General features: G+C 38.2%; 1 protein-coding gene across 1 annotated transcript; it reads right to left on the bottom strand.

Moving 5' to 3' along the window:
• Window positions 1–27099, bottom strand: CHODL (chondrolectin). Its single transcript, XM_026073130.1, has 7 exons — window positions 27000–27099; window positions 10894–11203; window positions 9998–10155; window positions 6643–6690; window positions 6180–6263; window positions 4694–4796; window positions 1–543 (listed from the first exon to the last, which is right to left on the bottom strand). Exons 1-7 carry the CDS (start codon window positions 27097–27099, stop codon window positions 459–461), a joined length of 888 nt encoding a protein of 295 aa, XP_025928915.1. The 3' UTR covers window positions 1–458.
• Between the last annotated feature and the right edge of the window lie 414 nt (window positions 27100–27513).

Below are 27513 nucleotides of genomic sequence, written 5' to 3'. Positions count from 1 at the left end.
GTATCAAACATTTATGCAAAGATAAATAATCTTGTTACACTGTAAAATTGTCAATTCAATTTACAGTACATCAACTAAGTTACAATGCAGGAGAGATTAAAGGAAACAAAGAAGCTGTGTTTAACTACAAAGAATCTTAAAACTGACATACATTGTAGATATTTCCCCATAAAAACTTCAAATGCACTGTTCATTTCATTGCTTACTACTAGCTGACTTATGTCTCTTAGCAAAATAAACACATATCCTTTATTTAGCATGGCATATTTTGTTACTGAATTAATAATCAAACATTATAGATTAAAAAAAAGATCATTTGCCTCAAGGGGGAGCTTACAGTTCGTCTTGTTGATCCTTTGCAATTTTCAAGCCATTCCAAGCTAATGTTCTGAGATGACACTATAATACAGCCTGACTGCAAAAATGTTACTTTTGCTTCATTTTCAGTCATTAAATCATTATACCTCCATGCTACTGTTCTTCCTAGGTGTCTTTGAAATCCATAGCGTGGACTGGTTTGGACTGGTTTTTGTTCTTCCTTTACTGAAAAATAAAAATATAAACTGTTTTCAGTACACATGTCCCTCTATGGTCCTGATTCAGGTTTGTGATCAGATCTGGATCTTTCATCCCTACTTGAAGGCCATCTTTATTGTTCACATAGCACAGACTCCCCTTCTACAAAAAGGTTATGCCCATGCTGCACTGAGCATATCACCACAGTGGTCAGTCAAGGCAAGCAACTGTTACCAAAGCTATCAGACCACGGTGTTTAGGAGAGCTCCTCCCAAGAACTGAAATTATTCAGTCTATTTATTGTTTTCAGTTTGCAGTCATCCACACCTACTCATACTGAGCAGTCTTTTCCAGAGATGGATAGGGACACTGTTTGACCTGGGTGGTGGGAGGCTGCGTGCTTCCCTCGCCCCAGGACAACACAACGTGGGGATGGGAGTCCACGCGCCCCAGAGCCTGCGTCCAATGCGCCCAGGCTGCAGCCCACCCACCCAAGGTGGCTACGGCAACCCTGCCCACACTCATCCTGAAGCTGCATCCATGTGACTGTGATGCAGGTGCTACCCTGTACAGGTAAGTCAGAAAGTCTTTTCCCTTCAGCGCTTGACCTAACTTCTAATGAAATAATGGGATATGAATCAGACTCCTAGCAATGAATGACTGTAGTAGAAAACTTCCTTAAGCCTAGTTTTCACTCAAAACTGTTGTTAGTTTTTTGGGTTTTTTTTAATGAAAAAGATAAAACTGTTCCCAAAAGTACTTGCTCTGCAGCACTGTAAAATGTTCAGTCTCTAATACGAACAAGAAGCCCTGAGGTACCCTTTAAACTGAAGCTAGTCCTTCCCCATGGCTAGCATCTTGGCTGGTACTACTGCCACAATGCATCACCTTCCCTCACTTAGATGGCAGATGACACTGCACTGTAATCTAGTGAAAAGAACGAGCACTTAATGACCTGCTGCAGCTGCATTTCAATCAAAAGGTTTTAGACCCTGGCCAGAATATTTTGCACTTTGGTATTTTTTCCAATTCAGTAAAAACCAAAGAAGTAGTCCTTCTGCTACAACATACTTCTGTAAATTGGAAGCCTGGGAATCAAGAACCCAGCAGTCCTATATATTCAGATGTAAGTAAGCTTAAGTGAGTAATGTGAGTGAGTTTAACTTGATTTAAAGCGTACTTTGAGGGAGCAGATGGTATAGTAATTTCTAGTCCCTCCAGACTTACCTCTGAAGTCCTACAATGTAATGCATTAGGTACCTGAGCCCATTGAAGTAACTGAAAAGACTCCCATTGATTTCAGTGGACTTTAGATCAGGCAACAATGCTATAAACAAAGCAATTGCAATGGATCAAACAGTTCCAATATTCTTTCCGTAAGAAAGACATTCACTAGTGCCTTCCAGATTAATACAGCTAAAATCAGGCATATTTTGAAAATTGTAATGAAATGCCTTGAATGGAGAGTCCTTGCCACAGAGCAAGCACAATTTCTAAATACCTTGGATCAGAACTTTAGCTGTCACCAAATGAACATATCTTCAGCTAACCTATGCTGAATTTCACCAGCTATACATCTGGTTCGGGAAATAGATTTTAGTTAGAAAGGTAAAAAGGTGCCATAAATAGCTTGAGGATATTACTGCTTTTACTTTGAAATGTAATCATAGAAACTGAGAAATATACCAGGTTGGAATTTAAACTTTCTGCAAGGCATTCAGATGATAATGGAGATGGGTCTTTGAAGCAGTTTCTCCTTGCTTCCCTGGAAGAAATGAAAGGGAGAGCATCTAAGCATGAATGAGCTGATCATTTCTACTAGCTACGAGGAAGATGTTTTGCTTTGCCTTACTACTACCCTTTAAGAGCCCACACCAGGCAAAATTAGTCATGACCTTTCAAGCTAGGCATGTCCTGGTTGGCCATGGATTGTGGCTTTCAGAGGAAAGGTCACCGTGTTGTGGAAGCCTAAAAAAGAATGAGAAGTCAGGTTCATTTGGAAAGTTGGGGATCCCTCCTTCCCCAGCAGGATAGAATTCCTTCTCTAAAGCTCTGCAGTTTCCAGCTGACCAGTGAAAGTGGTTGCTTCTTTATTTTTAGACTTGCTTTTTGCCCAAGAATTGTGTGTTTGTGATGAAACAAAGTGACTGGCAAAATATTTGGTAAATACAGATGAAAATAAAGTGGGAAACATTTTTTAAGAACTAAAATCTTTGTCTTGACAGATACAAAGGAAAATACTTCATTCTGGAGATACCAGTATATTTCTTTGGACTTTAATAAATTTGAAAGAAAACTACATTTTATTTGCTTTAATCAGAAGTCTTGGTGCAACACAAAAATGAACATTCTGAAAACAAACAAAAAACTATTTTGCTTCAAATTTTTCCCCTTGCTTTTGTATCAGTTCATCTACCAAATCAATTAGCCAAACAGAAAAAAGTACAATTTTCCAAGCTGATTTCCAATATCTGTGTCAAGCAATTTCAAATTCCTGGAAGTTCAGATGAATTATTTATGAATGAACTGCTACAGCAAAGGCCTGATCTAAGCCCACTGAAGTCAACACTGCTATTGCTATTGATTTCAGTGGGCTATGAATCTCATTTTCTTGCTAGGACTATTTGAGAGCTGAACTGATCCTTACTTCAGCCTCACAACTCTTCATTTTTTGTGGAGAAAAAACTGCCAGAAAAGGTATGAACATGTATGTCATTATACGTACCAAGAAATCCAGGCCCTCTGTAATGTATTCCAGAATTAGATTTAAATAATTACTATTGTTATACACAGGATTCCTTTATTTTTTTTTACTTTTGCTTTGAGTTTTCATCCTTTTATCCAAACCTCAGCACTGGGACTATACAAACTTTCAAAAGCATGAATTTGCCTGCCACAACTGAGGTTGAAAAATGCACATTTCCCTTTTCTTTATATGAAAGTGCATGTCATTAGGACACAATTTATTTTCTAATGAAGATCTCAGAATATCTTTTCTGTATGTTCACTCCTCTCAGTGGGACATGTTACTAAGGAGCATCGTGAACACCACAGTGTATGCTGTTACAGATAGGAGCAGACTGACATTTGAAGTGTTTTCTCCCCCTTACAATAAGGTTTTTAAATATTTGCAGAAAATTCAAGGTGAAAAGCCACAAAGATGGAAAATAACGGCTTAAAGTGAGGATGAAAAAACTTCTAATTTCCAAAGACAGTCATATCACAAATCTCATATTAGTATTCCTGCCCTCTCAAGAGGGCTAACAGAGCTTCTCAAACTATTACTGTTGTTGCTGTTTTACCAAAATAGTTTTTAGCCATAAACAAGTTTCAGTTAACCATTTTTTTCTGAGCTGCATTAACATGAGAACACTTCCTGAAGAAAAAAAAAAATCCCAGAATGAAAAATACTTTCAACAGTGAACAGAAAGATTAGACCAGGAAAAAAAAAAATCTGTCTTGATAGCATATTTTGAGAAAGGTAAAATGTCAAAAAAAAAAAAAACCCTTTAAAGCATGAATTGAAACACATACCCTTTCATAGGTTAAAGTGTTTCTTATTTGTATAGTAACACAACTGTTTGACATTGTATCTATCAAAGAACATATAAGAAGTAAAAAGAAATTGCAAGGCCTGTGGCTCAAAACATTTTTTTGCTTTTTGTTTTCAATGTGTCTGCTATAGCAGCTCTTCTTTTACTCTTATGAGATGTGCCCTGAAACAGAGGTAACCAGCTACTGGGCTTGCACATTTATCCTTGGCATAAACTGCCCTTTTGGTCAGAAACTGAGGTAAGTCCTCGAGTTTCTCACAGTGAAGACCCCCACAGTTATTCCCCAAAGCCCAGATGCTGTAGAGGTGGCAATCATGCTGGAAGAGGTGAAGTAAAAATGCTGACAGTGGCTCAGCACATCAAATAGTCAAAGATATCTTTTTCAGAAGTGGGTAAAATCCTAGTGGCAATATACTTTGAGACCTGGAACTATTTTAGATCATTGTGGAAAAGCCTGAAGGTGAATGTTGAGCTGTAACAGCTGTAAACTGCTTGGATTTTAAGAGATGAAAAGATGCTCATTTGTATATTTGGCAATAGATGTAAGCAGTCTTTCAGTATGAATAGCTTGACAATGGAAATATGAATTCTGCATTATAAACCAGTTCAGATCAGTATTTTACCTTTTATGAAGCATCTGGAAACAGCAAGTCCCAAAAGCCACCAATATCAACAGCAATAGTGGTATAGTGGGTATTACGACATATATTAGATTTGGAATTATACCTACAAGACAAAGGTTTCTCATTAATGCCTTCCATCTTAAAATACCATGTTAATAAAAGAATCTAGAGTAAAATATGAGAAATACATTGGCTTAAATAAAAGAACATTTCTGCATTTCTTCTGTAAGAAGAGCTCCAAAAAGAAGAAAGATGTGGCAGTATCAGTAATAAAATAATACTTCCCCAGCATTATGTAAAATATGACCTTAAAGACTCAACTTCTGGCATTTTCTTTGTGGATTAATGTAAGATTTCCAATTTTTTGATTGCAAATTCAAGTATTTAACAAAGTACATTTCACAGCCTATTATTTTTACAGTGCAAATAACCTGTCTGCTCAGTTGTCCTTATACGTTGGATTCTCATCCATGCAGGACCACAACAGGAATGAGTCCTGCTCTTGTCCCCTCCCACTCATTTTACAGGCATACTTACACCGTCCCTGGCTAAAGCGGGGGAGAGCTGAAGCTACTCCCCCGCAAGTCTCTGGGAAAAAGGAGGAGGAAAATGGTATGAAGCTGGGACTCTTAATCACTGCTTGGAAGAGCTGACTGGGTTTAGTTTCTAGAGAGGATCCAATTGCTTTTCAGTAAATACATGTCCATGTTTTATAGCAATTTGCATTTAAGGTACTTATTCAAAACAAGGATGATGGGTAGGAAATAGTCTCTACAATGTATTTTCACTAGCAAGCATAAATGTGAACATTCAGATACCCCACCTGCTTGTTTGTTGGGTTTGTGTACAGCAATATTAGGTTAGATATCGAATCTTTGCAAGGTTCATTAAACTTGTAATACTGATTTCAAAATATTCATCAGTTCCTCAGTGTATCTATTCCTCTGGAGTTACAAACAACAGTGGGAACATCAGTTAGGAAACTGGCTCAAATCCAGCCAACAGGGATGGAAAAGGAATGACAACTTTCCATAATCTAGTGCTGGAATATTGTAAGATTCTGAGTGAGGTGAGGAAGACCTCAGAGATGGGGCAGAGGTGAATAAGGTGTTGGCTCTCACAGCCTAGAAGCAGATGTCCCATAGCTGGGTGATCACTGGGGAAATCTTGTGCCTTAACAGAGATTCATCAAGTTCACAGAAGCACTGTACAGATTTCAAGGACTGCTACACCACAGATCTGGATCAAAGTTTGAGGTAACACAGGCAATATTTGGTTTCTACAGTTATCAAAAAAAAAAAAAAAAGGAACGATTCAAACATTCAAACTCTGGAAATGTTATTTAACAGTATATTTTTTCAGGGCATTTCCTGGGCTAATAGAGAGCTTTCTCCCATTGACAATAATGGAAGTAGTTCATAATTAATTTAACCAAGTATACTGTTAATGTTTTTACCAGAACACTAAATTCATATGAATACATTACCTGTTTCAGTAGCAATAACATGATACTGATCTTCTGGTTTGTTTGTATCATATGGATTTCCAGCTGGCACTGTTGGAAAGATGCCTGAAAAAGACATTAGACATTTTAGAAAAACAGTAAGAACAAAATATGGCAGTTATATTGTTAAATAAATAGTAATTACATTTGGAATAATGAACATTTCCATGTTCATATAAAYGAACAATGTTCATTTATATCATTGGATATAAATATGTCAATGTGATTTTATTGCAAAATTGGGATTACATCTGGAACAGTATTCTGAACTATATCCATACATCTGTAGCTATTGTATACTCTCTATAGGATTCATTTCTCATATATTCCAGTGCTAATCTATGCCTGCTTTTCTAATTTATGCAATTTGGGGGGTTCTTGTAAATTATCCTTACAATTATGTATTTACCATTGCAACTCAATTTAATGTTTCAAAATATCTTACCGTAATCTAGCTCCGCTCTGTCTCCTAATTCTTTTTCCAAGACATTATCTGTTAAATCAATAGTTGAACAATGAAAAAATGTGTGTAATAAAACAGATTTTTTTACATTAGTTTGCATGCAGTACCACAGAAATAGTCTCCAAAATGAGAATTTCTCAATTCTTCAGCATTCAGTAAGTACTTCTTACCAAAGACTACTTGAAAATTAGTATTAATTTGCTTCTAGTTCATACTTTTTTTTTCTTAGAATTTAGATAAGTAAGTGGTGTAGTTTAGTGTAGTTCCAATGTCTGGCTGCATCTGCTAGGTTACTGGCTAAATCACTGAATCCCATACTTTCATGTGCTGAATAAAACTCCTGAATTTAGTTTTTTAACATATCCAAAGTTTCATTCAGGCAGATGATCCTAAAACAGTTGAAGAGAGGAAGTGTTCTTTATTAATGCTCAAGCCTTATTCACATTTTCAAGATAATACTGCAAAAATATTAGCTATGAACCAAAACAGAGAAGTGGAAGTTTGAGGCTAGATGTCAAGCTTCATTTGGTTTGGTTTTGCAAAAGCAAATACAAGCAATGAGCAGTGAGTTCTAATATATCAGACAGTAAAGAAGTAAAATTACCAAAAGAGGAATGACAGCATCGTACTTCTTGTAATGCATAATAAATTGGACAACTAATTCATATCTGAGCCATACAGCAGAGGCTTGTAAGTTTACCTAGGGCCACTGCTATAATTAAAAGATTACTCAGATGACAGAAGGAATTCCCTCCAATTGAAAGGATGGCCACAGATGTGTAATTGTTTGAATACAATTCTGTTATCGTAAGATTATAATAATGCCATAGTACTATTAGCCTGCAGTTTGCAAGTGTCCTGATAAATGCAGAAAGCAGAAATGAGAAATCAAAGAGGCAATAAAGCCTATTAGAACAAAAGCAATTATTTCACCTACTTTAGTAAAAGCTGGCTGTATTTGGCCATGATATAAAGAAGATACCACAATACTACAAAACTGAGTTGCTGGCTCTAGACAGTAGGAGAAGAGATGAGTTTTTAATTTGATTGCATATTCAAACCTGCAGGAGCTGGTCAGAAACTAAATGTGGTTGCAATTGCCAAGCTATAATTAAGTTTAAGATCCTGAAATGATCAATATGATTTAAAGCCAGACTAAACATTGCAACACTAAATGTTGTCAAGGGAGGTACTATAAAAAGGACTTAAAGCAAAATGGAAATAACTACCAGAAACATAATTGCTGCTTGCGTATGACTGCCTAATGAAGCATAGCCCTGAATTCACTGTTAATACAAGTAGATACAACTCCATTATTGCCACCTACAACTTCTCAGTTTTGGCCTATGAGTGGTACCATTCACCATATACTCAAAACAGAGGAAACAAATACTGCTGGTAAAATGGATGTTTTGTAATACAAATAACTAAAGCTATTGCTATTACAGTAATTTGGAGGAAAAAAGGTCTTTTGTATGTCTCACCAAGTTTTAGATAGAAAATGTAATTTTCTTACTTTGTGGTACTTTCTTTAGGTAGTGAAAGAAATGTCATATACCTATTTATATACATTTAAACATCTACTCTTCTCTTCCATGTGATAGACAAATACATTTCTGGAGAACAGTCTGTTTCACTAAAGAGCACAATTCCAGCTGCTTTGAAAAGTAAATAGCTACAATTCAGCAGTACTGCATTTAGCTGAATAACTATGTCAGTCTTAACAACATTCTATCTATATGTTGTTTGCCTTATTGATTTGACATTCCTCATTATAACCAGTAAGCTACTTCTATATGGTAAAAGAAATATAGATTTGTTTTTGCTGTTACTGTTATCGCTGTTTTCTGCCAACCCCAAAACACCCAGCATTTTTTGATGGTGAAAGCAATGGGAATTAATAATTCTGTATCAGATCACAACTGGAATGGGCAAGTAGCTCACTATTACAGAATATTTCACTTACATTTGTTTCTTTTTTAAAGATATAAAATACACTTGAAACTGAGCCCTTTTAATCAAACTTGCATTTTCCAAAATAAAAATGTGAAATTATGTTGCAATTGTAATAACTTAAAACTTTTATTTTATTCTCTCATTTCAAAATAATTGTGAACAATTGCAAAAAGTATTGGTTAGTTCTACAGTATAGGTAATTTTCCTGTATGGCACGTGTGACCAAGATCAGCAGGAGACAGAGATAGCCACTAATATTTTTTTTGGTGAAATGTTTGGACATATCAAGCCTTCCAAATATTATTCAGTATTTGCTGGCTAGGTATCCTTCTCATTAAGACACTAGAGAGTAAGAAAGTTATCTATCCAACAAAACTGGTGGAAGAAAATATCTTGGATCTCTACTGACAGATATGTCTCTACCAAGGGATTGTGTTCATTGCTAAATCATGAATACTGGGACAGCAGGTAGGAAACTCTGCAGACTTAGATAGCTCAAATGGCTGCTAAGAATAGGATTTCATATGCATTCCAATTCCGTTGAGCCAAATTTGTGAGCTTTTCAAAAGCTCTTTGAAAATATTTGCACAATCTTGCTGAAAAACATGTTTTTCATTCACTGTAAATACTACCAAAAGTAGAAACTTGAAGTTTGCTTTTCATGTCCTTTTTCTGTTTGCAATAAATTCTAGCTTATAGTCATGTTTCCTCTACTGGCATATGCAGAACCTATGTCATGTCTGGAAGTACAGCCAAATTGCATAAGATCTGGATTTTTTTGTCATCATCTAGTATGTCAAGCTAGTATACATCTGCTTTTCAGATGTAGATAACTACGTGTACAAATGCAGAATTTTCTTCATGCTGTTCTGGACTTCTGTTTGCTTTCTTTAAGCCAAAACTTCTAGACAGCTGTTACATATAAGTTCATATAAATTGCCAGAGATGTAAAATTGCAAGGACAGAACACTTTTTGCAGTATGACCATGAGATGCCTTGGTCATCCTGCTTGATAAGGAGCAGGAGAAGTGGGAGATGGCTACTTATAGTGCTTTGTGGAGAACAGAGTAACTAGTGAATGAGTTAAATCAAAATTAAACCGAGAATACATAAGAGTGAAACTAATTTTGAAAATATTCTTTATTATAAGACCTCAATTTAATGGAGAAAAATACTGGATACAGATAAGTAAGTACAACTTTCACTAGATTTCATGTATTACATCCCCTATTAATGTTCAGTTGCTCACACACTAAATAAATCACTACGACATGCAGATCTGATAGTGTGGCCACAAGATACCTGCAGGTTCCCTCACAAAACAAAAGGCACTGTTTTTCTAACATTTCCCACCGATGAAAATGACTTCAGTTCCACCTACCTGGGCCATACTTGCAGATAAAATTGTGCTTCATGTTGCATCTATCATCATTCCATTGATAAAGATATGGCCCTCCCAGACCGGGGTTTGCAGTTGGCTGATGATACATCACAACACAGGCTTCACTTCCACAGGAAGGCTCATCTGTATACCAATTTCTAGCCGTACACATAAAAACATTCAAATATTGAAGATTAAAGATTCATCAGAACATCTAGGGAAGCAATTTACATGCATGAAGAAATGTCAACCACAGTGGCTTCACTCTATTTCAAGATAAGCTGCACTTCCCACAACTCCTCTGGGAAAGAGTTTAGGGCCTAGGCTCCAAATCTCTGGTTCTTAAAAAATTCTGAACAGCCAAAGCACCTCTGAAGAAATGACACACTGCCATTCTGTTACCCAGTTTCTTTCTTATCTGACCCTTACCTGTCCCTTCATATTCCGAGTCCTGTAAGCTGCTACTGTTCTGGCCTTTGACTTAATTAAAGGCTTTTCAAAAGACAGGGTAGAAACAAAAGCATTTATGTTAAATAATATACATTAATTTCCTTGCTGGCCAGCCTTCTGATTTGAGGTGGCCAGAGTCTTGCAGAATTTGTCTGCCTGCTTCCACACCGTATCCTAAATCCTTTATGCGGGGCAGAAAATCTCTGAAAGCCATAAAAAGGCAAATTCATGAGATAAGAGTAAGGAGAACTGTAGAGTGAAGCCACATCATGTCATCTTTCTACAGCTTCAAATTCAAAACCCTGGCTGCCAGCTCCCTTTTATCTGAAGAATTTAGGAAGTTATGATGTTGATTTCATGGGCAGCAAGCCTCATGCTTGTTTATAAAAAATTTGACTTGCTAAGCAGTGCACTCTATTTCTCAATGAGCGATTTCACAGACTTACCTGAATGGTGAAATGCTTCCATCAGCCCATTTGTAAAGGTCAGGGCAAGCAGTTGTGACTAGTCCATCACCGCTTCTCCACAACCCAATCCAGAAATCACCATCAGAAATCCCAGAGCCTGATTTAGTGAGGTTTTGTAACATGTTTTCTATTAGCTGCTGTTCAGCTTCACTTTCCAAGCTCAGTAAAGCCCCACCATCAATTTCACAAGCTTGGCGGGCCTCCTGAAAGCCCACACGTCTAGACAAGTCCTGGAAATATGCTATCTTGTAACATGAATGCTTGAAGTCACCATAGCACACCTTCTGACCTGAAAAATACAAATATGAGAGTGTTTAGAGTATGTTAATGAATATCACAACTGAAAAATATAGCACAGCATGAATACAGTGATGTGGAAGGACTTTTTTTTTGCCCCTAATTGAAAGGGCTGATAATGATAGAGTTAACACTGCTGAAAACCTTAGCTTGAATTTGCTAAGGTTTGCAAATACCATACAGTTCACAGGAACTGAGGGCTTTCTTCCCAAGGCCTGTAAAACTCTCCAAAACACTGAAGACTCCCACTGACTTCTAGAAAAATGATCTCTACTTAATGATTATACCATTTGGCCCCTCTGTTAAAGCTAGGATTTAGTTTGGAAAATACCCTCCAAACATTTCATACTAGTGAAAACTCCACTTCTGCTAGATATTCAGCAAAAATATTTGATCAGGACAAAAGGTTTCAAATTCTCGATTTTTAGTGGCAAGCAAAAGTCAACAGTTTCTTCAGTCTGTTATCTGACATTGAGAAGCTGTATTCACATCGCACTCATAGCTAAGTTAATTCACTTATCTCCTGAACTCCATTATGTTTATGGGGGATGGGGGGAAGGCCACACAGGGGAAGAATTCTAAAAATATGTATGCAATTCAGTATGCAATTTTGTCATTGGAGAAGAAGAGTATGTCGGTTTGTTTTTCTATCTAAGTAAGAATTACTGAATAACACTTAAGTAATAAGAACTACCAGACACTATCTAGACTGTTTAGAAGCTAACAAAGTCTATCCTTCTACTGCCTGTAAGCTTGAAATTTCGAAAGGATGATATTTTACTGTATCAAATAATTTTTGCATTTGAAAATCTTGCATTTACACCCATCCTTAAGCAAATCCAGATATGTCACTATCATGTAAATAACCCCTTGGCTTTACCTTTGAACAGTTTTTAACCTTACCATTAAAAAATATATATATATTTAACACTTTGTCACTGGAAAACAGAACATCATCTACATTTGCCAGTGCTTTTCTATAATAAAAATAAACAGCAGTGAAAAATAAAGCCTAGAAGATACAATGAAATTCATTCTTCTTGCTTTAAAGATACTTCATTTTCATATTTAGTGACAGAGAAGCACATGCTTCTTCTGTAGCAGGTTGCATACTGCACAGTAGCTGACTGAAGTTTTGTCTCTATTTGCAGGTGCACAGAGTACAACTTCAAGAATTCACAGAGAACAATCAGGACCGCATCAAAATTGCATGAACATAGGAACATAAAAACATGATCATCTCATGCCTTCTAGCTAAATTTATATTGCTGAAATCTTTTTTGTTCTGGCAAATGATCTAAATTATAGGGGCAGTAGGGATAAACACCTACATTTAGTTTTTCTAGCGTTTCCTATGATTCTTTTAATCTATCTCTAAAACCTTTTCTTTACAACATCCCATTAAAATTCATCTGGGAGAAAAGACCCTCAGTAAGAGGAATGTCTTTCTGTCTCATTCTTATGTAGACTTGACAGACAAACTTTCTTCCAAGGAGTCATCTTTTTTTTTTTTTTAAATCAGTAATTAACCTGCCTAAATAACATAGGAACAAGAACAACCTAATGTAAGGACAACCTTGTACCATAGAGACCTGCYGAAAAAGCCAAACTGTGAAAGAAGAAGAGAGCATCTATTTGGACTTTCTCTGACAATGTCCTGACAATTCTGTGCATGTCCTGATTCCTTTCCTCCCATTTCCCTTTATTCTTCTAGGTTAAGAGCCTTGCTATCGTGAATGTAGTTAAGGTTTGTAGTGCCAGCTGGCCTATGGTGCTGAAGGATCAAGAGTCAGGCTCTCCATCATTACAGAGGCATGTAAGATAATGTATTTGTTAAGACTTCTTTAACAAAAAAATATTATCAAAGTAACAGATTTAAGTGCTCAAAAGCTAAGCGTGAGCTACATTTGTAACCACAATTCATCCCACACGTGTGTGTATATGTGTATATATATAAAATATATATTTAATATATGTGTATGTATGTATGTTGTATGTTACAACTGAATCCTACTAACCTGATCACAACCTTTTTCTTTCCCCAGGACTCTAAGTCTCATTCACAGGATGCAGAGCGCACAGTGAAAGATAAGCTGTTCAGCATTTTCATCCTCATTGTTTGGTGAGTGACTATGGCTTATAGCTAGCATACACATATGTATACAAGTGTGCAAATATCCAAAGGCTAGTACCGAACTATGAGAGACAAGAAACATTTATAACGAAAGAGGGATCACCAGTTCTAATGCACCAGTTCATATAAATAAAGGTTAGATACAGAGCTTTAATTCAGGATCGGTATGTAGATTTATGGAGATTTCTCTATCCATTGTCATATTCTTTTTTATTTCCCAGTGGATTCTTAGGAAGTTTTTATGACTTCTTTCATTTTGTACACATACTCTTCATCAACCTTAACAAGTAAATTATGAGCAAATTCAGGTAACAAAATATCTCTATCATCATGATTTCACTCATGCAGGAATGCCCAGATCAAATGGGTTGATTGGCCACTACAGATGCCAATTCATACGCTGTGACCCCCTTTCATGGTAAAGTAGCTAGCTTCCCATCCGTTCCTTCCCTCATCTCCTCCTCTCCCAACATTTCTCACACGTCTGAAGTGATCCTATGCTCTGTTCCCATGCATGTTCTCTGTTTTCCAGTTCCCCTGCCAGTAACAGTCCCCAAAATTGACTCCAATGACCTATCCAACAGGATACACAGGTCCTTGCAGGCCAACTGTCTAAGCACCTTGAGCGTATTTATCTTCCAGCCAGGTGCAGGATGATCAGTTAGCTGCTGTTTGGAAACACTTTGCCAAATGGCACATGCTTTTTGTGAGCGGCTAGAAGGCTTACATCCCTAAGCCATAAGCTCTGCTGTACACTGGTCCAATATTGAAGCTGCATCAGTGTCTAAGCTCCATCACCCATATCAAGCTGAGGAAAACAAGTAGGGAATGTACGGAGCTGGGAGAAAGACAGGCAGTGGTGGTACACAAGGGCAGTACAGCAGCTCTAGAGGTGCTATGGCAGCCCCAGCCATACCCTCATTTTGTGGAGCCCAATAACAACAGCTTGCTACTACTATGCACTTGGAGCAGAAGCCGCCTTGGAGCTGTCCAGAACATAAAAGCAAAGGCCCAATCCATACCCAAAGGTTTTAACTCATAAATTCTTTTAGATAAAACCTCTAAAATGTGTGAAGATCCTTATATTGTTTTCAAATCGATTTGAATCACTTTTGAGGATACCACTATTATTACAGATATTTGTGTAGGGTTAAGTAACTCTGTCTACAAAGGTTCACTTGTACAATTCATTTATTTTATAATAATTTTAAAATCTAATCACTAAGTTGCTTCTGTTCCATTTGTTACCCTCTACATCTGCAGCAAAAGAAATAATTTCCTCCTTACAGGTTGAGTGCTCATGTGACAATATAACTTCAAGGCAAAACAGAGAAAACAGCAAGAAACTAAGAAATATTTGGGATGAAGATCCATCCTGTGTGAATGAGATGTCTGATGGAGAGTAGTAAGCTTTCTCCAAAAAGCTGTGAATAGTTTTTTGTTCAGTTAATTTAGTTCCTTCTGTTTAGGCACTGACCTACTCTGGATTTTTCCTTTCTTCTTCTGAAGGAGACTTTTATCATCTTATCTGCTATAGCATAACTAATTCAATGTGTTAATGGAAATCTGGAATTGTGCATTAATAGCTAGAAAAATCAGTTGACATTTTAGTGCTCTTCTCAGAGCATGCTGAGATGTCAAGTTTTCAAGCTTCATTTTTAACAGCTTTGTCTCCCTGCTAATTTATGAACTACAAAGCAGAAATAATTTACCAGTGAAAAATGACAGAATGGACCACATATTGTATGGCAGACAAAATACATATGAAAACATTAACTATAAGCTATTTTGCCTTTTTCTAACATCTTTACAGCAGACAACAATCCACTGTTAATGCGAAAGTAACATTTGTTATTTCTACTTCATAAGTTTAATTCCAGTTTTCCTACCTTTACCATGAATAGAAACCAATTTTGTATACAATTCTATTGGAACATATCAGGCCAAGATACTACGCAACATGAACAAGTATAGGTAAGTCAGGCCTTTACAGCCTTTCCACAAAATCTGCCCTAAGCTGCTTGGGAGATGAAGTAAGACGAAGGAAAACATTTTGCTTCATCCCAGGGCATCCAGAAAAAGAACAAAAATGTAAATTTACTTAGTACTCTCGAGCATGAGACCAAAGATCCAACTAATGCATTCTATAAGTTTTAAGAATTCATTCTTACTATTATCCCTTATACAATGCTCAGACAAATTGAGGTTTCAACCAACCAATGCCTCTATCCAGCTTATCTGCAGATACTGCATATGAAGGTGGAGTGCTTATATCTTGCTTTTATGGAGTGTACTTTCTCCTAATCCTTAGCCCACCTTCCCTCACCCAAACAGAACAGCTCAGACCCTGGTCAGAAGAAGGCATAGGTATAGGCAAAACATGCACTTGGCTTGGTACCATGAACCCACATTACCTTTTCATCAACATCAGAGCCCTAGAAACAAAATTGCTTTCTTGCTTGTGAAATAATAGTGCTGTGTTGAAGCAATGACTAACTGACAGATGGGGAAACTGCTCTTTGCAGTCTCCCATCTTTGAGCTGGGATCAAAACAGCAAGACTAACTCTCCCCAATTTCCTCACTGGAAGTTTCTTCAATTTTCTTCTCTTTCTCCTTCTCCTGAACATATCAGGCATACCTCAGGCCCTACTCCCTCAGCCTTGGCAATTTCAATTGCCTATACTGCAGAGAAACTTGACTGTCTGAAATTGCCTCACTTTCACTCACTTTCTGTCTCACTGTTCCATTAACAGAAGAAAGCAGATGTACAGGATTGCTCTAAGAAGTGCTAGCCACCATCTTCCTCCATATGGAACAGTTTTCATCCTTGAGTGTCACACAGCAGCTCCATAACATAATGTTTTGATGACAACATTAAAATAAAAATAGCTTTTCATTCAAATACTTGATACTTCATTAAAACATTTCTACAGATACTAATTTTGTGGGGAAAAAAAATCTCCTTTAAGAGAATGAGAAACAACCAAACAAATATTCAGCTGGTATTTCAGTTAATTAGTTCTCCATTATGTTCTCATAATGATGCATCATTAAACAGAAATAATAGGTTCCTTTAGGTCTGCCATGACAGATAAATTAGACCAAAATGTCACTGAGAATCAAAATTACTGTTAGACTACTGAGCTCTAAGACTCATCCCCCTAAGTGGTCCTAACCATGCCCATGGGGTGCATGAAGTTTGCCTGGGTAAAGAATGCAGCTTGAATTTTTGGAGATCTGGGGAGCTGACTGGCAGAAGAGATGCTCTCCACTAGTGAATCCCGTCCCCCTTCCTTTCGGACCTCGGGAACAGACCTACAGCCCAGTGCCCACTTCAGCTACCATTAGCATTCACCTAGGAGATTAGCAGGGACCAGCAGCTGTGTTCCTTTGTTTTCTCTTTTCAGAAGCTATGCACATACATAAAGCCTGCTGTAGCAAAGTCCATTACATTTTCATACTGTGACACCCACCCCCCCCAGATAATGAATTCAGCAGAAAAAGCAACAGATGAATATTTGGTACAGAGGAATGTGGAATATTTAACACTAACCAGAGTCCCACAGGTCAGAGGGAGGCTGATGGAGGCCTCTGAAAATAAAGTAAGAGAATAAAGACACAGACTTAAGTGAAACTGATCATGCATTAATGAAGCAATAATATGAATGAGATAATAGCATGAGAGAAATATCTACATAAATTAAGCAAAATACTCCACTGGCTATATATGTTTCTCCCCTTGCATTATAACGACTAGGCTTGGACTTGAGCTTGTGTACGTTGGCACATTGACCTCAGTGGCAATGTAACCAGTGCTCAGGATACAGGACACAATTTGTTTTCACTTATCCTTGTTTCACAGAGTGTTCCCTGCTGAGTCACAGTAAAGAATTTTAGAATGTGGCCAATAAGTGGATAAAAGGTGTTACAACTTTCTAGTCACATTTTAATTCAAATCTGATGCATTATATGTTACCTAATCTTTGTATCATCCAGTCAGATTTTGACTGGATTCAGCTGCTGCTCATGCTGTGATATATTATGTTACTGCTGTTGATGTTTTACTGTATCATATTTGTGTCCATCCAGCCTACTGAATTTAATTTGTATTTTTAATGAATCATATTACTTTTTTTCCTTAAATTACTTCTGTGATAAGATTTCATAATTACATACTGTCTTTCTTTATGATAAAAGTGAATTGCCATCTTCTCCACCAAGGTTTGTAATACTGAAGACATGCTGCCCTTTAATTTAGTCATAGTACTCAATTCAAAAATGTTGCCCAGCTCATGCTCCTGACAAATCTAACTGACAAATCAGTGTGCTACCAATTTTGCCATTTAAATACAAACTGCTACACAGATCATTATGCCAGTCAGTATCTGTGTTAATATTTTCATAGGTAACTTTTCCACACCTTAAAAGGGTAGGCAAAAAAGTATCTACTAACATCTATAAGTCTGCAGAAAGAAGAGCCAGTCATTATCGATTCATACTATTTCTGGTTCAAGGGTTATAGCTAAAGGTCATAATGGTGTTTCTCTGCCATGATTTTTGTGTGTGTGTGCATGTGTGCACGCACGTGCGTGTAAGAAAGTCCTTTAGCAAAAGTTCTGAGTCCCCTTCAAGGGCTTACATGAAGTATTCAGAGGACCACATTTGCCTATTAAGCAAGTACTTAAACTTCATAGAAGTGCAACCCCCCCTCGAAACTGTTAGAGGAAGGGGCAAAGCCTACAAGCCAAAGCTTGTCAGATAGTACAGTTTGCTGGTTCATTTTAGGAAAGAGAATCAGTATCTCTCCCAGCAATGAAGATGGGTTTTGTGTGTCATGTCACTAGTTCATTAGTGCACAGACTATGTCTAAGGTGGCTTAATAGAGTCTGGCTTCAGCCACCTGTAAACCATTCATTGCAGAAATCACCTATTAGCCAGAGTTTTTACAACACTTTTCATAGTGGAGTCCCTTTACTGATAAATTCTTAGGTATTAGCATATTTAAAGTGATAAAAGACAAAGAAATCTTGGTTCTCTCTCAGAGGCTGGACAACCTTTCTTTAATTATTAATCATCTAATATCCTATGGAACAGCAAAGATGATCTGATAGAGATCCTCAGCCACCAGCAAAACAGCTATCTCTAGGATTAATGTAATTCTTGCACAGAAAGAATACAGGGGAAGTTTTTTTTGTTTTTGTTTTTTTTAAATGTACTACATTGACCACACAGAGATTTAGTACAGTTAGGCTGAATATGTAGCTACACAAGAAGCCGTTTGTTTAGTTCAGGTAGATATCTTCATTTTCTCTTTTGCCATGGGGAACTGGTCAAGATTTTAGGTTCATCTATTGCTGAAATTGAGTTTTCATATGTAATGCCAGCCCTTATTTATGTTATGGTATTGCCAAATTCTTTTGGGGACACAGAGTTACCTTGCTCATTTTTGAGGAACAACTACTTCAGCTAACCAGCAATGCTATAGTTATACAAAGCACAGCTATCAGAAAGGAGACAGTTTGGTTTGTAAAGTGGCATCGGGCAGTGCCCATTTGAATATTAGCGTTTTATTTATCACTGCCCCCTTCACTAATACCTAACTGTTCCATGGATTTTGCCATCTGGCTGAATGTGATTAAAATGAAATCTGATTGCTTCCCTGCCTATTGTAGCAACAAGGTAACTAGTCAGTAAAATAGATAGAAAAAGTGTGCACATATGAATGCTGATATTCATCTGAATTGGTTACTATTCTGGGGTTTATTAAAGCAAAGCAATTCTGTCCTCAGAATTTGCACTGCTATAGTTCTTGGGAAGATGGAAGCAAAAGCTCTTTGTCCTGCAAAACGGGCAAGTTTTTCATTGTGCCAAATGAAGTGCTGGAGGGATTTGCACTCCCCAGAGAAGAAACCAAGTTTGTCTTGATTTTCAGAGTCAGAGATGTGGTGCTTCAAATGCTGGTCTGTTCTTGACATGCTGGAAAGTGGAATACCTGCCCTCATGAAAGGCTGTCATTTTCCCCAAGCATTAATAGGTTTATTCATTCGTTTCCCACAGAAAATACACACAGGTTAATTTCTTATAATTAGCTTCACAGCACAGGCTGCAGGAATCTCAGGTCATTGCTAAGAAGTAGCTTGATACCTAAATCTCATTAGAAGCTAATCAACATTTCACCATCCATGATTACCCTTGCAGAAAAACATACCATTACAATAATGTGAATCAATGCAGGGTAAGGATTTTTTTCCCCCTCCAACTGGGATATGAATATTCATTTTTATGAAAGAACAGTACAGTTTTAATCACCCCTTTGAATGATATGTCAGTGTCAGAAAACTACATCTATACAGTATTTTCTGATTAGTTTTTCTGGTCAAACCATTAAAACCATGACAACTTTCCCTTCTAAGAAAAACATACCTATTTTTGACGTGGGTTCTGTTTCAGATACTTAGCATTTCATAAGTTTAAAGCCCAAGACCTGTATAGCTTTTCCTGTCAAAATCGTTTTCTTACTTCTGATCACGTGAACTTTATGAGTATATAGCATAGGGTTGATCACGGCAGACAGTCATTTGCCTGTGTAAATGGCAAAATGGTACTGTCCTTGGGTTTCATCATCCAGGCAAAAGTGTCACAGTTGCTCTGACAATCCTCTTAAAAAAGTTGCTAGCTGACTTCTTTTCCCACATTATGAAGGAACTGAGACTACAATGTCAGACCCATATTTCTTCCCTTCTATATTTGAGGGGTCTGGCAGCATTGTCACTGCAAGAAATGCAGGGCCCTTGGCCTCACTGAACATGAAGAAAACGCACTTAAACTGAGCCCTGGCATCTACAGATATTAGATGACTTAGGTTAGCACTTCACACAGAATATGCACCTTCTCAATGGGCAATAAGGGAACTCATCAGGAGCATAGGATATGAATACATCTTGCAAATGAAAGTGTTTATGCTCTGGCACCTCAATTTCTCTTACAAAGAATGATGTTTATAAAAACAAACCTGCAAAATTACCCTAATAACAACACTCTTCAAGTTTGCAAAGGTTACACTCATGAGGTATGAACAGTCCCACTCACCTCCACAGACTCAAGCAGAGACCAATGATAATACCCAAATGTCAATACAACCTATTCAAAATAAGAGGAAATATGATCTACATATCTAGTCTACTCTGAATTTACCCAAGACTTAATCATATTATTACTAGCAGCTTCAGCAGTAAGTGTTTGTTTTCATTTTTCTGGAAAGTCTTCATCTTTCTGAAGTTTGTTTTGTACTGGTAGTGTGTATATATATACATTGTTTAACATATCACAGCCTAAATCAGGCCAAAAATGTTCTATTATTTGATCTGTTTAACAAAAAAAGCATTAAGTACTAACACCAGAAACTCTGACAAGACTACTGGCAATCTGAGTCTCTTCATCTATAGATTTCAGTGTGGCTGTAAAGATCATAATAGATTTCCTAGACATTTTTAGACAGGAGTAATATGCCTGCATAGTAAGTTGTGGTTAGCATTTTTTGAAAGACCTTTGACAGAACTGTAGGGTCCAAATAGCTTAAGCAACATGTGTGACAGCCTAGGGGAACAGGGAATATACTTTTTCTCCTGCCCGAAACCAGCAGACATTTTCACACATACCTAATTTTATATACATCAGTAACTTCACTCAACAGGATTTCTCAAAGGCATAAATATAAGCACTTCTGTGAGCTTTTCCTCATTCCTTTTTTTTTTTTTTTTTGCTCTCTAGAAGGAAGTAGTTCATAAATCGTTAGTCATTGAAATACTGATCATCAATCATTATTCAGAACAAGCACCATCTATTGTCTGTTATTCGTTCAGTGAACTGTGAACTCCATTTATCCTGTTAAGTGTATTTTTCTGGATCTGTTACCATGATACCTGTATTTGCCATGGATGCAAGTAAAATTTATGTATGGAAGTGGAAAAAAAAAAATCATATTCACTTCCTCAGTTTATGGACCTAAAGTTTCCTAGGGTGTAACACCTTACATGCATCTCAATATAGGAGTGCAATAGAGTTGCCATCTTTTTGCAGTAGTTCCATGATGAAAGGAAGTAGTAATAGATGAGTCCTTGCTCATCCACCTTGTACTCAAAATAATGGGAAAAACCTTTCAGACAGGAACTTAGAATTAGTGACAGTTCACCTAAAGCAAAAATACCAGAAGGGTCCTTCAAGGGGCAGAGATAGAGGTTAGAAGAGTTTTCTTCTAGAGCAAATTATTGTAAAGCCAGAAGGAAGTAAGGCATACCCGTTTACTTTATATCACATCTATACAACCCTGTATGGGGAAAAAACTTAAGATACCTAGAGTGGGATTCATCTCACGTAACTTTAGTCATTCATAATGTAGCTGTATGTACCTGATCTGACTCACTTACCTCACYGTATGAACAACTGAGAGCAATAAGCATTCTGGTATATGCATTATTTTCAAGACCTATATTAAGATCAAGTTAATCGCACCCTAGAAATGCCTATAAAGTGAGCCTAGAGTGATTAACTGCATACTGCAGCTACATTTACACCTAGAGCCATGCCAACTGTTTAGTTAAGACTCAGTATTCTTAAGACTGCTTGGAGCTGAAGGTCCTCCTGTCTGTCAGTGGTGGGACTGGGGGCTTCTGAAGCAACAGTCTAATCATTTCAGACCAGTGAGTGCTTGGCGAGTACAGGATTTAGTACTACACATTCTTATCTCTTTTCTGATCTATGAGACTGATTTATGAGTCTGTCATTATAAAGAATGTCATTATAAAGAATTAGTCTTAAAATAAAACTTACAAAATAGTGTTGTAAGTTTACAGATCCATTTATGACTTAAGGCATATTTTCTGCAACAAACAGCTTATGATCCAGAAGTTTCTTCTTCACAAGATCCAACCTGAACACCACGGGAGAAGAAAATTCAAGGTACAGGAGTCCAACAAACAGGCGAGACACTGTTTCATACCTAGCTGCTGCAGTGGGACAGCACAGCAGCCTGGTCTCACTCGGAGCAAGAAAAGCCCCTTAAAAGGGGTGCAGATCATCCATCCTGTCCCACACGTTACAGCTAGGACCATAGCCTCCCCTCATCTCGTAACTCCTTTCATGCTTCCCATCCTAGGTGTTTTCTCTTAAGACCTTAAGCCAAACTGAGGCATGGGATGTACCAGGGATTGCCAGTCTCAAGAGTGAGAATTGCATTGCCTTACTCTGTCTTTGAACAAGTTACCAAAGAGAGGAAATTGTATTCCTGGAAAGCGTAGTTGGTTCACCTGAGCCAAGAGATTAATTTTTCATCATTCTTTCTTCAGCCTCTGAATAGAGCTGCAATGCAGCCAGCCTGCATAACTATCCCTTGGAGGCAAGGCAAGCTTTACAGGGTTGATACAGGGAGATTGTCTCTAATACATAAGTCTGATTCCTGAAACTGATTTCTACCCTGCTATGGTATTCATCTACCATAAAGTATCTCAAGTTATCAAAACTATGTTCTCATCTGAATCATAGCAGTTTACCTAATATAAAATGTCTTTCCACAGGATATAAAGGCATTTCTTGCTTAGGAGCAAGAAACATTTAGAAGAAATACTTATGTATGTATGCCCTAAAGTCATCATCTCATTTCACTTTAAGCACATGCTTAACCTAGATCATTAAGCAGTTCCCAGGAAGTCATTGCTCGAGACAGGTGTCTAAAGAGAGACTTAATACAGGAGTTGGAGAGTTAAGTGCCCAACTTGCCTCACAGTCATCAGAAGGAAGGAAAAAAACAGAACATGTCTTTAGTGATTAGAGACCTACATTTAAACCAATCAAGCAAAAGAGATCTTGTACCATTTGAATGTCCATTTCGATTAAAACCTTCCTTAGTATGGAACCAAATGCTGCCAGTATCACCTTCATGACCTGGGAGTGAAACTACCATCTTTTCACAACTAAGTATTGTGTTCAATACACAACTGTTGCGTGTCTATAGTCTTTTCTAGACTATACTGGTAGAGTTTTTCTAATTATACTGTTTCAACTTTTCTTAGAACTACAAATATAGCAAAACAGCCTTAAAAATAACAGTCCATGTTCCTGAAAAGGAACAGAAGCTTTCATCTACCAAAAATGCTCAAAGCCTGACAGGCCAAACTCAGGTGTAACAAGCAGGCTAAGCCAATTGAACTAAATTAAATTGTGTCTTTTGAGAAAGGGTTTATGTTATCGCTATTCAATTCAATAACTGTAAAGGTGCATCTTTAATTATCTTGCTTTACAATATTTTATGACCGTCTCAGATCAGGTCATAAGCTACATGAATGAACACATCCATATCCTTAAAGGCATCTGAAGTAAACAAGCCTATAGTTTAAGAGCAGCTTTTGTTGTTTCACAACCCGACAAATTTTTTTCCTCATTTTTGGTAAGTGTTATATATCCAATTATTTTTGCATTCAAAATAGACCTGTATTGCTTTAAAATACTGTATCAGTATTTAATCGCCTCTAGATACTTTGCCATAGTGAAATGTAGAATTTAAAAAGCCACAGAAATACAGAGTGCCAAACAGCCATCAGTAAGGTATAATGTTTATGATTAAGACATAGGTTGTTAAATGGTTAGTAATAAGATTAGCTTGCATCTTTCCTGCCCAATAGATACTTAAAGTAATTGCATCTTTGCAAACTGCATTATCATCACTTCATGCTCTTTATGATGTCATGGGACAGCGAGGCAGACTCAGCAGTTTTTCCTGACCCTGCTTTGGTTTTTTTCCCCCCTTTAAGAATCAATTCTCTGGCAACACTAGATATTCTGATACAGGAGGCTGTGAAACATCTCAGTCCACATTAAAAATTGCAGTCCATTTGTCTTCTATTTAACAACTCCCAAATTAAAGATGGCTGATAAATACCACCCAAGTGTGAAAGATCTGACACAAATAATATATTTGATTATATCCTTGAGAAATTAACACAACTGGAAGAAAAGAAATGGAACCCCCTTAGTTAAAATAATGGCATATTGAAAAAGCAGACCTTCCCTTTCATGCCCTCCTGACACTATGATCAAAATTGCTACAATTCTGTAATTATTACTAGGTCTGATGCAAACTTAAGTAGTTAATGGAAATCTTTCCATGAATTTCAACTGGCACTCAAACAAGTCTGTTTCAGGAACATTCTCTGTGCGAGGGATTATATAGCTTATTTGGAAGAAGAGCAGAAAGATTCCCACTTACTAAGTATTATGGTGACTGAAGCATAAATTAACAGTTTTCCAGTATGTCACACATCTGTTTCTATAGGATGTAGGCTACTATGATTTGAAATGTGTGCCTGCTTAAGACCACAAATTGTTGCTTCTTATATACAGAAAAGCTACACGGAAGTGAGGAGAAAGCAGTAGTACTATCTCTTGTTTGAAAGAGTGCTGACACTACTACTACTATCCATGCACATGTGGCAGGATAAGGGTGTGGTTCTTGCAAGAACTAGAGAGCTCCCCTGTCAGTATTTCAGAAGATACTTGTGCTCTGCAGGCATAATAAATATATTGGCTATTATTGCATAGTACAGATCCCCTTTGCCTAATGCATATAACTGCAGCTAATGTATCTAATAATCCTTAACTAGTTTCTTCTATAACTGGCTTCAAATCCCCTCCTGTATTACATTAGGCAAGTATCAGCTAGCATAGCACAGTGACAAAACGGATTCATCACATGCTTTGAAATGCTTCACAGTGAAATACGAGGTAGAGCCTGTATACTTTCCAAAACCCAAAGTCTCATATGCATCTAAGACTAGTTTGACTTAACAGTATACATGTATATACATTGTTTTAAAAGCTGGAGCTCTGTTCAGTTTGCTATGTATGTCACTTAAACATGGAAGATTCAGCTCAAGGGTTAAGGCACTGTGTTTTCTCAGCCACACATAGTCTCCCACACAGAATTTTGATGCAAAATACAAACCCAGGAATGAGCAGTCTTCACTATTCCTTAAAATAACAAAGCACATGGATATGGTCACATGCAATACAGCAAAGTTCTTATTCTACCTACCTTTGTCATAATGTTAAACTATTTCAGGATATACTTTGAGCAGGTATGATTTTTCCAGAGTATTACTACTTAACTATTGTTTCCTGAAAGGAACGTTTTTGCATTTAAGATCAACAGCACACCTTAGTTCTATGAATGAACCTGCTTCAGATAGGATATCACTGAAACAGTCAGCAACCATACTCCACAGGTGACTAAAAAAAAAAATCTTAGTTCAGCAACCACGCGCATTTGCTACAAAAAAAATCCTAAAACTAAAAGCATATTAAAATTTCTTGATATGCCACCGTTATAGCACCTGAAACAACTTGTATACAAATAATTTGTGTTGTTTTGGAACTGGTTTACAAAGACATGTTCCTACCTGTGTATACAGAGATTGGCACACAACTTGCTAATAAGCATTGCCAAGTGTGTCAATCTTTGTTTCAAGACAAGTGTAAGCACTTGCTTGTGCAGCCACATGCATTCAAGAGCCCATTAGCTTCAACTTGGAGGATTCAGCCCAGAGTCCAGTCAGAAGTAGCCTTTCCATTAAGCCTAGCAGCTTCTGAGCTTACCTGCTTGTGTGCCAGAAATGTATAGAGGGATTCTACAGCTCTTAAACTAAGCCTAAGTTCACATTTTAGTTATGGATGATTTCTAGAGTACTGTCTTCCTCTTGGTTTTGTGGCAGCCCTCAAGAGAATTGGAACTATACCCACACACAATAAAATTATGATTTATGCTAGATTTTAAGTTTGCTTCTTTCTAACTGCATTAGAACATGAAGAAACATTCCTGTATAGCTGCAAACAAGTCTCAATGTACTATTATTTCTCAATAAGACACTGCACCAAGTATGCTCTCTTTTGAACTGCTGTGTTCAAATACAGCAAGAACTCTATTCTGCAGGCCAACAATCAAATCTAAAAAGCTATCTGTAAGAGACAATACCATATTGGCAGAAACCAGTTTAAAACACTGCAGAAGTTTGACAGCCTAGGTTTCTATCTCTGAGGACAGTTATTAAAGACACAGCTACAACAGGATGTTTAAAAGATGCCCAGTAAAAATATGCAGTTAGTTTTCACTGTGCACTCCAGAGAAAACTTCACAACAGCTTGCTTTCTATACTCTTAATATTAATGAGTAATTTGGGTCTAATTTCCTTATTCTTGATTCATCTTCCTTTAACCGTTAGATTTGCACCTTCATTCTCTGCCTCGATAGCAAAGCCAAACACGCAGTAACACCCAATTCAACACACTCCACGCGATTTAAAGCCGGACCCCTCAGCGATACAGCTCCTCGCCTAGAGCACCATCCTTCTCCCTGAGCACTAGAAGAAAAAAAAAGAAAGAAAAAAAAAAAAAGAAAAAAAAACGCACGTTACCAACACTGCCCAAAAAGCAAACCTACTCTCTGTTACGCTGAAACTCATTACTAGGCAGGTAAACTTCATTATGGCAACAGCGCTGGCCCAGAGCACCCTTTGGGGGGGGGGGGGGTAAGTGCCCAAAGGGGAGCGCGCCAGCAGCAGGGGCGCGGAGAGGGGCCGCCGTCCCGCCCGCCCCGGCCCCACTCACCGCTGAGGACCCGCACGGCGAGCGCGCAGGGCGCCCACAGCACGGCGGCGGCTGCCAGCGCCAGCAGCGGCACCGGCCGGGCCCCGCGGGCAGCGCCCATGGCAGCGGCAGCCCCGCTGCCGCCCTCACCGCGGCAGGCGCGGGGCCACGGGGCTGGGCTCGGTTCGGTCCGGCTCGGCTCGGCTCGGCGCGGCTCAGCGACCAGCCGCGCTCCCCGCCGCGGCGCCGCACATGCCCGGCGGTGCGGTGCGGTGCGGTGCGGTGCGGTGCGGCTCCCCTGCGCGGGGCTGCGGTGCCGGCGGCGTGCGGGCGCCGCGCTATATAGCGGCGGGGCGGCGCCGGTGCCGGCGGGCGGCCGCTGCCTCCAGCAGCCCCCGCCCCGCGGCAGCCGCCGGTCTGGGGGTGCCCCAAACCGCCCAAACTTGAGACTCCTCGGGTCGTTTCTGCAAAATCCCGCGCTGTTGGCGTCGTTCGCCAGTAATAACTTACTGACGTCTCCGTGTGATCAAGACCC

Source organism: Apteryx rowi, unplaced genomic scaffold (genome assembly GCF_003343035.1).
Source record: "Apteryx rowi isolate R43461 unplaced genomic scaffold, aptRow1 scaffold_362, whole genome shotgun sequence".
NCBI lineage: Eukaryota > Metazoa > Chordata > Aves > Apterygiformes > Apterygidae > Apteryx > Apteryx rowi.
The sequence above is the reverse complement of the archived record's forward strand: the minus strand, read 5'-3'. Positions and strand labels throughout refer to the sequence as shown.

Bases quoted from the DNA above. Each gene is read 5' to 3' on its own strand.
- CHODL (XM_026073130.1), bottom strand. From the start codon at position 27,099: ATGGGCGCTGCCCGCGGGGCCCGGCCGGTGCCGCTGCTGGCGCTGGCA. The intron at 11,204-26,999 runs GTGAGTGGGGCC...TGTATTTTTCAG, and splicing joins CGCCGTGCGGGTCCTCAGCG to GTCAGAAGGTGTGCTATGGT. The intron at 10,156-10,893 runs GTAAGTCTGTGA...GTGTACGGCTAG, and splicing joins GGAAGCATTTCACCATTCAG to AAATTGGTATACAGATGAGC.